Genomic DNA, 13,154 nt, shown 5'->3' on the forward strand with positions numbered 1-13,154 from the left:
AAACAAAGTACGGAGTAAAGGGTCTGAATACTTATGTAAAAGTAATATTTCAATGTTTTTATTTTGAATAAATTAGCAAAATTTCAAAATTGTTTTTGTTTTGTCATTATAATCTATTGTATGTAGATTGATGTGTGGGAAAAAGAAAAAAAAATGTGGACAAAGTCAAGGGGTCTGAGTACTTTCCGAATGCAGTGTATGTAACGTTCGCCTGTGCCATGGAGGTACATCCCAGTACTGACCATGGGATGAAGATAACTACTGGAGAACTACTGTATAGCACCACCTACAGCACCTGTAATGTGCCTGAGGTTTGTAGAAACGTTTGGTTTTCCTACACCAGCCACATTGCACGTTTTTAAATCAGTCGGCGTACACAAATGTGACTTGAATAAATGGAGGGGTTTACCCTTCTTCTTAGTTTACTACTTTACAAGTTGTTTATTTCTTGACTACTTTGTCAAGTGTGTCTGTGCGTGTGTGTGCATACTGAGCCTGATAGTGTCTCTGGCGCCACCCTCTGGTACAACATAAGAATATCATCTGAAGTGTTATTTCTGTAAAGGATACTCGTGGAGACATGCAATTCTGCTGCTTCCTCAGTCTACATCTAATATATGAATTTGATTATCTCCTTATCTCAACAAAAACTGTTCAATGGTCTTATATTATCAAAATTAAACTCCCTTTATGTCACTCTTGGACAAATATGTTTCATCTGGTAGAGCTCAATTGGAATGTAGATACAGCATGTACATTTCCATCACACTTAATCCTACAGCTACCAATGATCTAGTAAGAAATTAGGATAGCGTGCATGTGTCAAATCATCATAAAGCTTCTAAAGCCAGTTCCCACTCGTATTACTAGTTAGACTTCACTGTCAAAGAGACTGAAACCTTTAAAAGGGGGGATTTCAAGAAGAGGATTAGGAGTTTGAGATTGGAGCTCAGGTTGTGTCCCAATAGTCTTTATAGTCCTATCTCCTTATCTCCTTTCCTAATATAATTTACTTTAGTACCACTAATAGGTGAACGGACTGGGTAGGAAAGGAAGTTACTTCATACTACTGATACAACCCCACACTAACAAACACTGCTCTCATGGTGAGAACGAGGGAGGAGAGGGAGTAGTGGGGGGAGGAAGAGGAAGGCCGAGACAGAGGGTGCACTCAGCAGCAGTGAGCTCAGCCAAAGAGGGCCATTTCAGCTCTCTCTGTGTCCCCCTCTCTCTTTTTTGCTCTCTCTTTCTCTCTTGCTCTCTTTCTCTCTCGCTCTCAGTCCTAATGAGAGAGTGACAGAGTAAGAGGAAGGGGGAGAGAGAAAGAGAGAGAGAGCTCTGTCGTGGGCTAATATGAATGAAGCGCAGAGCTCTGTGCAGTAAGTTTGCTAACTCTGAAAAGAGATGCGTGGCAATTATTAAATCATGTTGGATCTGTCTTATCTCTGCTATGTTGCATGCCGAGAGATGGAGAGCAGTTGGTGAGTAAAGTATACATCGTTTTATATTGAATAAGAAGTGTTTAGTTATTGAGGGTATGTGGATTGCAGACTTGTTTGTCTGTTTCTCTGAGTAAAATCAGAAAGTTAATGTCAAACTGAATCAGAGAGATATGTTAGTTAAATATGAATCTCAGTATCAGTTTACTTATATGTGCGTAGATATGGTATTTCAGTAAAGACCCCTTCATCGGATAAAGATCTGTATCTTCATTAAAAGTATGTATTTTCAACTCTCTGGTAGCTGTCCTGCAACATGACCAAAGTCCATGTCACTTCATTTATAATTTGTTATAATGATGGCTCAATGTTTCATTGCAAAGCTCAGCTCAACAAGATTGCTAGCATAAGCATAATAACTGGAGTAAAAAATACATCTGAAATGCAGTGCACTACAGAGTATCAGTATAAAAATAACATTGTTTTTACACATTTCTGACAAAAACTGACACACACACACACACACGCACGCACACACACACGTACACACACATGTACACACACACGTACACACACATACACATTAGCAGGCTGTATAATATCCTATAGTGTGGACTGGATCTAGGATCTTAATTTGAGCCAGTTTGCTACATCAGGAAAATAATTCTGCAGCAACAGGAAATGTAAATTATTATGTGGATTATAATTAATGGACATTTTTGTAGTGGCTGACATATTTTTCGTAAGGGAAAATCAAGTCTGAAATTTCAAAGTGGATATTACAAACTTCAGAAGCCTTTTTAAACCTCAAATACAATACACTTTTTAAATGGATCCTGCAACAGGGTGATCAAATTAAGATTCTACATCTGTAGGCTGTCTGTATCCTTTCTGAGAAACACACACACACGGGTGTGTACTGCAGGCTATGTGTATCTTCTCTGACAGTTCGAGTGGACCTGGAAACATAAGCAGCTCTTTCATGAGTTCAACCTCTACCTGGTCTATAAAGGGCTAACTGTGCTGTGAGTTAACGTTGACTAACAAAACACACCTACACACACACACACAGATATAGAGAGAGGTTTGTGTCCTGCATTTTCTTCTACAGCGCTGTGGTTCTGCAAGAGTATGTAAGTTCAGGTGTTTCTCTGTATGTCTTATATTAGTACAGTCCGACACACACACACACACACACGCGCACACGAGTGCGACACGATCACATCTGCCTTTTTTTAAGTTGTGTGAATAGTTGGGATCAGATTTCCTAAATTATACACATTTTTGGCTGAATTCCTGGTGATTTTACAGTCTTTTTGGGGAAAAACTATAATGCCCCTCCACCCCCAAACATATGTTATTATTTTTTACTAAAACCATTCCGCACAAAAAAAACACCGGACCGGTTGCCTTTTGCCGACCACTACTCTAAATCGACTTATCTTCTTTTCTGATACTGTAACGTAAATATAATAATCTGCCTCTTTAATTTGGAACATACTGTATGTCATTCATCCACAGTCCACACATTGTCAGTCATACAGCTGTCCTACTGAATGTAGGAGCCTAACAGGAGCCTGACTTTTGCTTGGATATGTACTGTCCCATAGCCTGATTCTGTAATCACGACTCAGGTTTTACTACAGTGTGTTTGTTAAAGCTGGAATTTACCATTAGAAACTTAATACATTTGTTTTCCATTTCAGGCAAGGAAGAATGCCCTTTAACATTTAGTATGGCATGAATATGCTGTGATGGACTTCCTCTATCGGTGGAATGAGTGTCGTGGGACATTAAGACCATTCTGTCATGGGGGACTTGAGAGATGAGTGTGGACAGTGAAGACGACGGGAAGGATGACCTCTATAAGCTGAAAGCCCCTACCATGCTCCAGAGATGTGCTGCGTAAACGCTAATGTGCTCTGAATCCACAATGCTCCGGAGGTGGCTGTTAGCTCTGGTGGCCCGTGTTGGGGTCATAGCACTAGTGGTGTGCTGCTGCCTGTCTCTACTCTACCTGCTGGCCTGCAAACCCCCCAGCAGCTACAGCCATGAACAGGCCCAGGTCTGGGCTGGAGGAGCCACCAGTAAAGAGGGTTACCTGGCGCTACTGCAGGAGAGCGAGGACACACACAGGCACTATATTAACAGTCTCAGTAAGCAGATAGCCCAGCTCAAAGAGGCTCTCCAGATGAGGACCCAGCAGCTGCAGGAGTCTCTGGAAAAGGCCAGGGCCAAAGGGGTTCTACCTATGGGGCTGGAGGGCCTGCGTAGGCCCCAGACACACACCGACCTCCAGGTGAGTGTTTGTGTGTGTGTGTGTGTGTGTGTGTGTGTGTGTGTGTGTGTGTGTGTGTGTGTGTGTGTGTGTGTGTGTGTGTGTGTGTGTGTGTGTGTGTGTGTGTGTGTGTGTGTGTGTGTGTGTTATTGCGTGAGTGTGTGCATGTGCATGTGTGTGTGTGTGTGTGTGTGTGTGTGCATCTTTATCAATCAGTGTGCCAACTCTTCCGGCAGGCGTTCTTCAAGGCCCAGTTGAGCCGGGCTGAGGTCCAGTGTGTGTTTGTGCATGAGTGTATGCGTGTGTGCGTGCGCGTGTGTGTGTGCATCTTTATCAATCAGTATGTCAACTCTTCCGGCAGGAGTTCTTCAAGGCCCAATTGAGCCGGGCTGAGGTCCAGTCTGGTGAGAAGTTGCCCAGTGAGTACGCCGTGATTCCCTTCGAAAGCTTCACCCTGCACAGGTCAGTCAAGTGACCTTTGACCTTATTTATTTCAAAGGCCTTATAATTAGACCCCTGAGCTTTACACTAACCACATTACCTGACCATGGAAACCTCTTGACCATATTCATAACCATAAGCACGTTGCCATTTTGAGGTACAGTATAAATGCAGTGCTACTCAGGATGGTTGTTTTCCAGGGTGTACCAGCTCGAGATGGGGCTGACCCGTCATCCAGAGGAGAGGCCTGTGAGGAAGGACCGGAGAGACGAGCTGACAGGCACGTTAGAGATAGCCCTGCAGGTCCTCAACGGACCCCGGAGACACGGGGAGCGCCGCCGACGCTCCTATTCACCATCGGACTTCATAGAGGGTGAGCGTGTTGGGCCCAGCCAAGTGTACTTTACTCTCCTATTGTCTAGGTGGAATTATAATATGAAAAAGGTGGAATTTTTCAACAAATTGCTTACAAGTATGAAATCCTCTCAGATCTCCAGAGGGTCACGAACACAATTTGCGATTGTTTAAATGATTTGTACTTGCTGATGTTTGTCTGTTGTCCACCTGTACGTCCGTCCATCCGTCTGTCTGTATGTCTGTCTGTATGTCTGTCTGTCCGTCCGTCCATCCATCCCTAACAGGGCTGACCCGTACAGAGCGTGACAAGGGGACAGTGTATGAACTGATGTTTAAGGGCGAGGGGCCGCAGGACTTCAGACAGCTGGTGTTCTTCAGACCCTTCGGCCCGGTGGTCAGGGTGAAGAATGAGAGGGTGGACACACGCCACATGCTCATCAACATCATAGTACCACTGTCCAGGAGGGCTGACACATTCAGACAGTTCATCAACAACTTCAGGTTGGAACAAAAAGAAACAACATGGCCCACAATCTCAGGCAGTTTTGGAAGTAAAGATAACCATTTACGTTGTATATACAGAGTTTTTCTCCCAGCATCAACAATTGTAATGTCAGGTGTTTATGACCATCAAGTTCTTGAAATGTTCCGTATTGACTGACCTTCATGTCTTAAAGTAATGGACTGACTCTCTTTGCTTATTTGAGATGTTCTTGTGATCCAATTGGTAGTAGTTACTGTCTTGTCTTATCGCTGCAACTCCCGTACGGACTCGGGAGAGGCATGCGTCCTCTGAAACACAACCCAACCAAGCCGCACTGCTTCTTGACACAGCGCACATCCAATCCGGAAGCCAACCGCACTAATGTGTCAGAGGAAACACCGTACACCTAGTGACCTGGTCAGCATGCACTGCGCCCAGCCCGCCACAGGAGTCGCTAGTGCACAATGAGACAAGGATATCCCTGCCAGCCAAACCCTCCCTAACCCGGACGACACTGGGACAATTGTGCTTCTCCCCATGAGCCTCCCGGTCGCAGCCGGTTGCGGCAGAGCCTGGGCTCGAACCCAGAATCTCTGGTGGCACAGTCTTAGACCACTGCGCCACCCGGGAGGCCCACAAATTAACTTTTAACAAAGCACACCTGCTAATTGAAATGCATTCCAAGTGACTACCTGGTTGAGGCAAAGGGTGGCTACTTTGAAGAATCTCAAATATAAAATATGTTGTTATTGGTTTAACACTTTTTTGGCTACTACATGATTCCATATGTGTTATTAAATCATTTTGATGTCTTCACTATTATTCTACAATGTAGAAAATAGTAAAAATAAAGAATAACCCTTGAATGAGTAGGTATGGCCAAACTTTTGACTGGTACTGTATGTATGCTGGAACATGGGTAGGAGGCTGCCCATCTGTTTAGGGCAGGAGTGTCAAACTCATTCCATGGCGAGCCTAGTGTCTGCAGGTTTTGGGGTTTTCCTTTCATTTAAAACCTAGACAACCAGGTGAGGGGAATTCCTTACTAATTAGTAACCTTAATTCATCAATCAAGTACAAGGGAGGAGCGAAAACCCGCAGACACTCGGCTCCCCGTGGAATACTATAATACTATATATAGACTATAACACGGAACCCAAACCGGCTGCGCGCGTGCGCCATCGTGCGCCATCGTGCGCCATCGTACGCTATCGTGCGCCATCGTGCATAAATGTAATTTGTCTCCCCACACCAAATGCGATCACGACACGCAGGTTAAAATATCAAAACAAACTCTGAACCAATTACATTAATTTGGGGACAGGCCGAAAAACATTAAACATTTATGGCAATTTAGCTAGCTAGCTTGTACTTGCTAGCTAATTTGTCCTATTTAGTTAGCTTGCTGTTTCTAGCTAATTTGTCCTGTGATATAAACATTGAGTTGTTATTTTACCTAAAATGCCCAAGGTCCTCTGCTCCGACAATTAATCCACACATGAAACAGTAAACCGAATCGTTTCTAGTCATCTCTCCTCCTAGGCTTTTTCTTCTCTTGACTTTATATTGCGATTGGCAACTTTCATTAGGTGCATTATCGCCACTGACCTCGTTCGTCTTCAGTCACCCACGTGGGTATAACCAATGAGGAGATGGCACGTGGGTTCCTGCTTCTACAAACCAATGAGGAGATGGGAGGCAGGACTTGCAGCGCGATCTGCGTCAGAAATAGAACTGATTCTATTTTAGCCCTTGGCAACGCAGACGCTCGTTGGCGTGTGCGAGCAGTGTGGGTGCAATAATTGAATAACATGGATTTCTAAATGTATTCATCCATTCTAAATGTATTCATCGCGACGCGAGCGGTGTGGTCAGCCTTTAACTGCCATCTTGCTGTTTCAGAAAGGTGTGCATCCAGCAGGAAGGGAAGACCCACCTCACTGTGGTCTACTTTGGAAGGGACCAGATTGAAGAGGTCAAAGCTATCATGGATCAGACATCCAGGTAATAAACTCTTCTCAGCTATACCATGTTTGTAAGTAATAACAAGTTCAAAACAACAGCAAGCTTACTCCATCAAACAGGGCTCAAAGGTCTGAAAATCTTAATCTCAAATTTCAGCTCCACGGTGTACTGTCCAACAGCATATTGCCTTCTAATGAATGCATTGTTGCTCCTCTGGAATTCCTAATTAGGAATGAGTCCGTGCTGCATTGCGGTCGTTGGTGGATAGCAGATAGTGTAGATATAACTCCAATGAGATATACAGTAACTGTTAAGGTTCTTTAATCACCACATCCTCTCAAGCATTAGGAGCCAGGGGAGTTTTGCAGAGCTAGGAGACTGTAAGGAGAGAAATTTGAGTAATCTCCTGATTGTAGCAGATCCATACATATACAGATACAGGATAACCAACAGGAATGGAATGAAAAGGGCAGCAGTTGTATGACCACAGACAGGGCTTATTGTATGTGAATATGTGGAAGTGTGTTTAAGTTAAACCACCCAAATTTTGATTTGATCACTCCAAATTTCCACATTTTCTACTGACCCACTTAAATGATTAAACCCTGTTTCTAGCCACAACTGTGTTTGCTTAGATTTGACCTAAGGCTTGAGGACTGATGACCGTTTCTCATTAAACACTGATTTAGATGACCTCAGCAAAACTTTCCCTCCCCCAGGGAAACCCAGTTCCGGAACTTCACGCTGATCCAACTGAACGAGGAATTCTCTCGTGGGCGGGGCTTAGAGGTGGGCGCGCGGGCCTGGAGGCGGAGCCACAACGTGCTGCTCTTCTTCTGCGACGTCGACATCCACTTTACCCTAGACTTCCTCACTTCCTGCAGACTCAATGCAGAGCCTGGTGAGGAGCGGGAGCTCCTAACTATCTATCAATCTGTCGGTGTGTCAGTGTGTCTGTCTGTCAATGGAAGTGGAAGTTTTAATGGAAGATGCATGTCTTTGTTTTTCAAACTTTAGGTAAGAAAGTGTTCTACCCAGTTCTCTTCAGTCAGTACAATCCATCTCTTATCGACAATAACCAGAGTCCCTTCCCTTCTATTCAACAACAACTGGTGAGTCTTTCTTGCTAGTGCACCTGTGTGTGGAAATAGGAAAAAGGTATTATACATTACATAGATTTTTTTTATGTTACTTTTATTTTGTGTCTTTCTGCAACAGGTGATAATGAAGGATGCTGGATTCTGGAGAGATTTTGGGTTTGGCATGACTTGCCAGTATAGGTCTGATTTCATCAACATAGGTAATTAAACGATATGTTTCTTCGCTGATTGACTGACTGACTGACTGATTGTCAATTTGATTGATTGATTGATTTGGTCAATTTATATCTCTGATCTGCACAGGTGGGTTTGACCGGAACACCAAAGGCTGGGGTTTGGAGGATGTTCACCTATACAGAAAGTACCTGCACAGCAAGCTGATGGTGATTCGCTCTCCCTCCCGTAGCCTCTTCCACTTGTGGCATGAGAAGCAATGCGCGGACGAGCTGCAGCCAGACAAGTATAAGATGTGTATGCAGACCAAGGCCATGAGCGAGGCCTCTCACGGCCACCTGGGGGAGCTGTTCTTCACACAGGAGATCCAGGAGCACCTGGAGAGGCAGAAACTACTGAACGACTCAAGTCACTTGAGGTAGAGGTTGCCCCATAACCACAGATCTAAGATCAGAATACCCTACACCTTATCTTAGCCTTAACCATTAGTAAGTTGAACTATATCTGACCCTGGACCTGTGGTCATGGTTAGGAAATCAGAACCTCTGGAGAGGTTTTGTTGCGAGAACAATGATCTCATCATCCTACAGACTCAACTTAAGGACTAGGGAGGGCATGTAGAGGGATGAGACATGAACTTTGTCATGACAAGATTAAAATGTTATTGAATGAAAAATTGATGTGATGTTATGTACTCACTGTATGTCGTCATTGTCATTTTGCTGACGGATGATCGCCTAATGATCTGATGAGTCTGTCCTATGAGCGTTTGGTTGAAAAGACATTGCAAAGATGTCTTTCAACTTCTTGTGCTCACTGGGTGAATGCAGGGAGGGCAGAAGAACCTTACCCACTTTGTTGTATTGAGACTGTCAACTTGCTATGGACTCAATGAAAATAATATTTTTGTATAAATGAAGGGAAGGACGCTTTTGTATAACACTCTGTATTTATAATTGTATCTGAATATTTATTAGAATAATACAAGATCATAATGCCTCAACCAAACAACTGACTTGGAGCCCATTACCTGGATAGAAGGATCAAGAAGCCTAATTAAAAGAATGCTGATTGCATGCACTATCATAGCGTTTTATATGATTTGGGAGTAGATGACGCAATTGCATGTATGTCAATATTTGTGTTCTTTCTGGTCTTGCATTGCAACATTGGGAGAGTAAATATTTCAAAACCATTTCTCTCTCCCTTCCTCCTTCCCCTCTATCTAGCTCTTTCTGTGTGTGTGTGTGTGTGTGTGTGTGTGTGTGAGAGAGAGAGAGAGAGAGAGTCTATTTGTGCAGACATAGCTACAAGGTGTGGAGGCCTACAACTGGCAGTATTTCATGGTCAGGCATGTTTTGACACAGAACAGAAGAAACACTTTGGTGGAATCTGTGTTCTTATTTTGCCTCGTTTTGTATAACATTCCAGTGGCAATTTTAACATGTAAATCTTTGTGGGGCAAACTAAAAAACACAATACTAAACAATACATTAATTGCACTATAACGGTGACAAACGGTGCCCACAAACTGTTAGGGCCTACATAAAGCTGTCCCAACAGCAGAGTCCCTCCCAACAGCAGTCCCAACACCTTACCACTGCTAAACCTGGCTTTCAGCGGAGCCTTATTTTCGATTAAGACATTAATGAGCGAGCTAGGACGGACATAGTCAATATAACTAATTGTTCAGCACTTTTGAAATGTACAGCAACATAATTCAGAACATGGGTCGTTCTTACAGTATTCTCCCTGTACACCAAGTCAGAACCGTAGGATAAATAAATGGGACAAAAACTCAGCAACAAAAGAAACGTCCCTTTTTCAGGACCCTGTCTTTCAAAGATAATTCATAAAAATCCAAATAACTTCACAGATCTTCATTGTAAAGGGTTTAAACACTGTTTCCCATGCTTGTTCAATGAACCATCAACAATTAATGAACATGCACAGGTTAAGACACTAACAGCAGGTAGGCAATTAAGGTCACAGTTATGAAAACTTCAGGACACTAAAGAGGCCTTTCTACTGACTCTGAAAAACACCAAAAGAAAGATGCCCAGGGTCCCTGCTCATCTGCGTGAACGTGTGTGTGAGAGCGAGAGAGAGAGAGAGAGAGAGAGAGAGAGAGACGCCTAAGACAGTGCTACAGAGAGACAGGACGGACAGCTGATCGTCCTCGCCGTGGCAGATCATGAGTAACAACACCTGCACAGGATCAGTACATCTGAACATCCCACCTGCGGGACAGGTACAGGATGGCAACAACAACTGCCCGAGTTACACCAGGAATGCACAATCCCTCCATCTGTGCTCAGACTGTCTGCAATAGGCTGGGAGAGTCTGGACTGATGGCTTGTAGGCCTGTTGTAATTAAAATAAAATAAAAATGTCACCTTTATTTAACTAGGCAAGTCAGTTAAGAACAAATTCTTATTTACAAGGACGGCCTACCCCGGCCAAACCCAGACATATTGTGTGCTGCCCTATGGGACTCCCAATCACGGCCAGATGTGATGCAGCCTGGATTCAAACCAGGTACTGCAGTGATGCCTCTTGCACTGAGATGCAGTGTCTTAGACCAGTGCGCCACTCAGGAGCCCAAGGCAGGTCCTCACCAGACATCACCGGCAACAACGTCGCTTATGGGCACAAATCCACCGTCGCTGGACCAGACAGGACTGGGGAAAAGTGCTCTTCACTGACGAGTCGCGGTTTTGTCTCACCAGGTGTGATGGTAAAATTTGCGTTTATCGTCGAAGGAATGAGCGTTACACCAAAGCCTATACTCAGGAGTGGGATTGATTTGCAGGTGGAGGGTCTGTCGTGGTCTGGGGCGGCATGTCACAGCATCATCAGACTGAGCTTGTTGTCATTGCAGGCAATCTCAATGCTGTGCATTACAGGGAAGACATCCTCCTCCCTCATGTGGTACCCTTCCTGCAGGCTCATCCTGACATGACCCTCCAGCATGACAATGCCACAAGCCATACTGCTTGTTCTGTGCGTGATTTCCTGCAAGACAGGAATGTCAGTGTTCTGCCATGGCCAGCGAAGAGCCTAGATCTCAATCCCATTGAGCACATCTGGGACCGGTTGGATCGGAGGGTGAGGGCTAGGGCTATTCCCCCCAGAAATGTCCGGGAACTTGCAGGTGCCTTGGTGGAAGAGTGGGGTAACATCTCACAGCAAGAACTGGCAAATCTGGTGCAGTCCATGAGGAGGAGATGCACTGCAGTACTTAATGCAGCTGGTGGCCACACCAGATACTGACTGTTACTTTTGATTTTGCCCCCCCCCCCCCTTTGTTCTGGGACACATTATTCAATTTATGTTAGTCATATGTCTGTGGAACTTGTTCAGTTTATGTCTAAGTTGAATCTTGTTATGTTCCTACAAATATTTACACATGTTAAGTTTGCTGAAAATAAACGCAGTTGACAGTGAGAGGACATTTATTTTTTTGTCGAGTTTATAAGCAGACAATGAAAGCTCTTACAATATTCAATGATTACATTTTACATTTACATTTTAGTAATTTAGCAGACGCTCTTAACCAGAGCGACTTACAGTAGTGAATGCATACATTTCATTTCATACATTTTTTTCTGTACTGGCCCCCCGTGGCTATAGGCTCCATGTACACCACCAAGTCAGAACCGTAGGCAAAGAGTGAGTGAGGCACATGGGCACATGGGCAACTAACAGTGTGCAACTTAACATACACTTAGTATTGCTTTCTTAGCTATCTCCCTGACTTATTACATAATTTATGCAGCAGCATACAAGGCATTTTTGGACTCACTTGAACAGGAAGGGGGCGCGGAGGTCCATCGTGGGCAAATTTTGGCATCAAAGTCTGGCATTCTCTAGATTTATGGTGCTTTCAAGACATCTGGAAAGTCGTAAAAGGACAAGGTTGAATCATGATGATTTCAGTGATCATCAGGTCAGAGCTCTAGAAAGAGGCCCGAGTTCCAGATATACAACTTCGAGTTGGATGACGATTCAAAATGTATTTTCCCAGTCAGAACTCGTTTTTTTCAGAGTTTTCATGTATCTTAAACTCACTGAAGTCAGATTTCCCAGTTCTGAGTTTACAGTTGTTTTGAGTGCAGCAGAAGTCATGCTGGATTGACAGCATGGCCAATGTTGAATGTATATGTTTTCAATCTTGGAAAAGAGACCCTTAAACCCAGACTTGGAACCACAAACCCACTCCGCTGTATAGCAGGCTAGTGATCGCTTTGCAAACCACTCATTGTTGAATTTGCGATTTCCAATGTTTATGTCCAATGGCCGATGAGCACCGATACGTTTTATCAATAATTTCGCTTCATTATTTATCTTTATATGACAAGGATTAAAAAGCATTTGCCAGTAGATTGTCGACTTCATTCATAATGATGAATGCAAGCTTGCTAGCTAAAATTTTGATAGTATGACAGACCAATCAAAGCTATTGTAGATATAACGTGAATTGATGCCATTTTATCTGTGGCCAATGACCTTGAGCCTTCTTGGATGGGCACTTCTAATGTAACTCTATGGCAGCATCCAATGGGCTTGAATTTTTTAACTCTATCCTTAGATTTGGCGGTGATGTAGTGTCCCCATGAGTGACAGAATACTGAGCCAATCCCGTCGCAACTAGAGAACATTACCCAATTACGGCGCAACCAGAGAACATTACCAACACCTACACTCCGTATTTTCCGCTGGCTGGCCCAACACCACAGAAAGCACTGAGCTAGGCTGAAACACCTGCATTTTGGAGTTGACTTACTCAAGAAAGCAAAAAAGAGACTAAGTTTGTATGCAGCTTTATTATTTTTATTTTTTTACATTGTTTGCAAACTGATATGTGACACATATTAACGTCAAAATAGCATGCAAAACAGGGAAAAAAAGGTGGG

At 43.7% G+C, this 13,154-nt stretch overlaps 1 protein-coding gene across 1 annotated transcript; it reads left to right on the forward strand.

Moving 5' to 3' along the window:
* The first annotated feature begins 1,293 nt into the window (after window positions 1–1,293).
* LOC106580571 (chondroitin sulfate N-acetylgalactosaminyltransferase 1) lies at window positions 1,294–9,433 on the forward strand. Its single transcript, XM_014161771.3, has 10 exons — window positions 1,294–1,481; window positions 3,146–3,738; window positions 4,079–4,179; window positions 4,359–4,531; window positions 4,800–5,016; window positions 6,902–7,003; window positions 7,684–7,865; window positions 7,982–8,076; window positions 8,183–8,264; window positions 8,368–9,433. The coding sequence occupies exons 2-10, from the start codon at window positions 3,355–3,357 to the stop codon at window positions 8,658–8,660; spliced, it is 1,629 nt and encodes a 542-aa protein (XP_014017246.1). The 5' UTR covers window positions 1,294–1,481; window positions 3,146–3,354; the 3' UTR covers window positions 8,661–9,433.
* Window positions 9,434–13,154: the final 3,721 nt, after the last annotated feature.

The sequence above is a fragment of the Salmo salar genome, chromosome 20, assembly GCF_965601325.2.
Source record: "Salmo salar chromosome 20, fSalSal1, whole genome shotgun sequence".
NCBI classification, from domain to species: domain Eukaryota; kingdom Metazoa; phylum Chordata; class Actinopteri; order Salmoniformes; family Salmonidae; genus Salmo; species Salmo salar.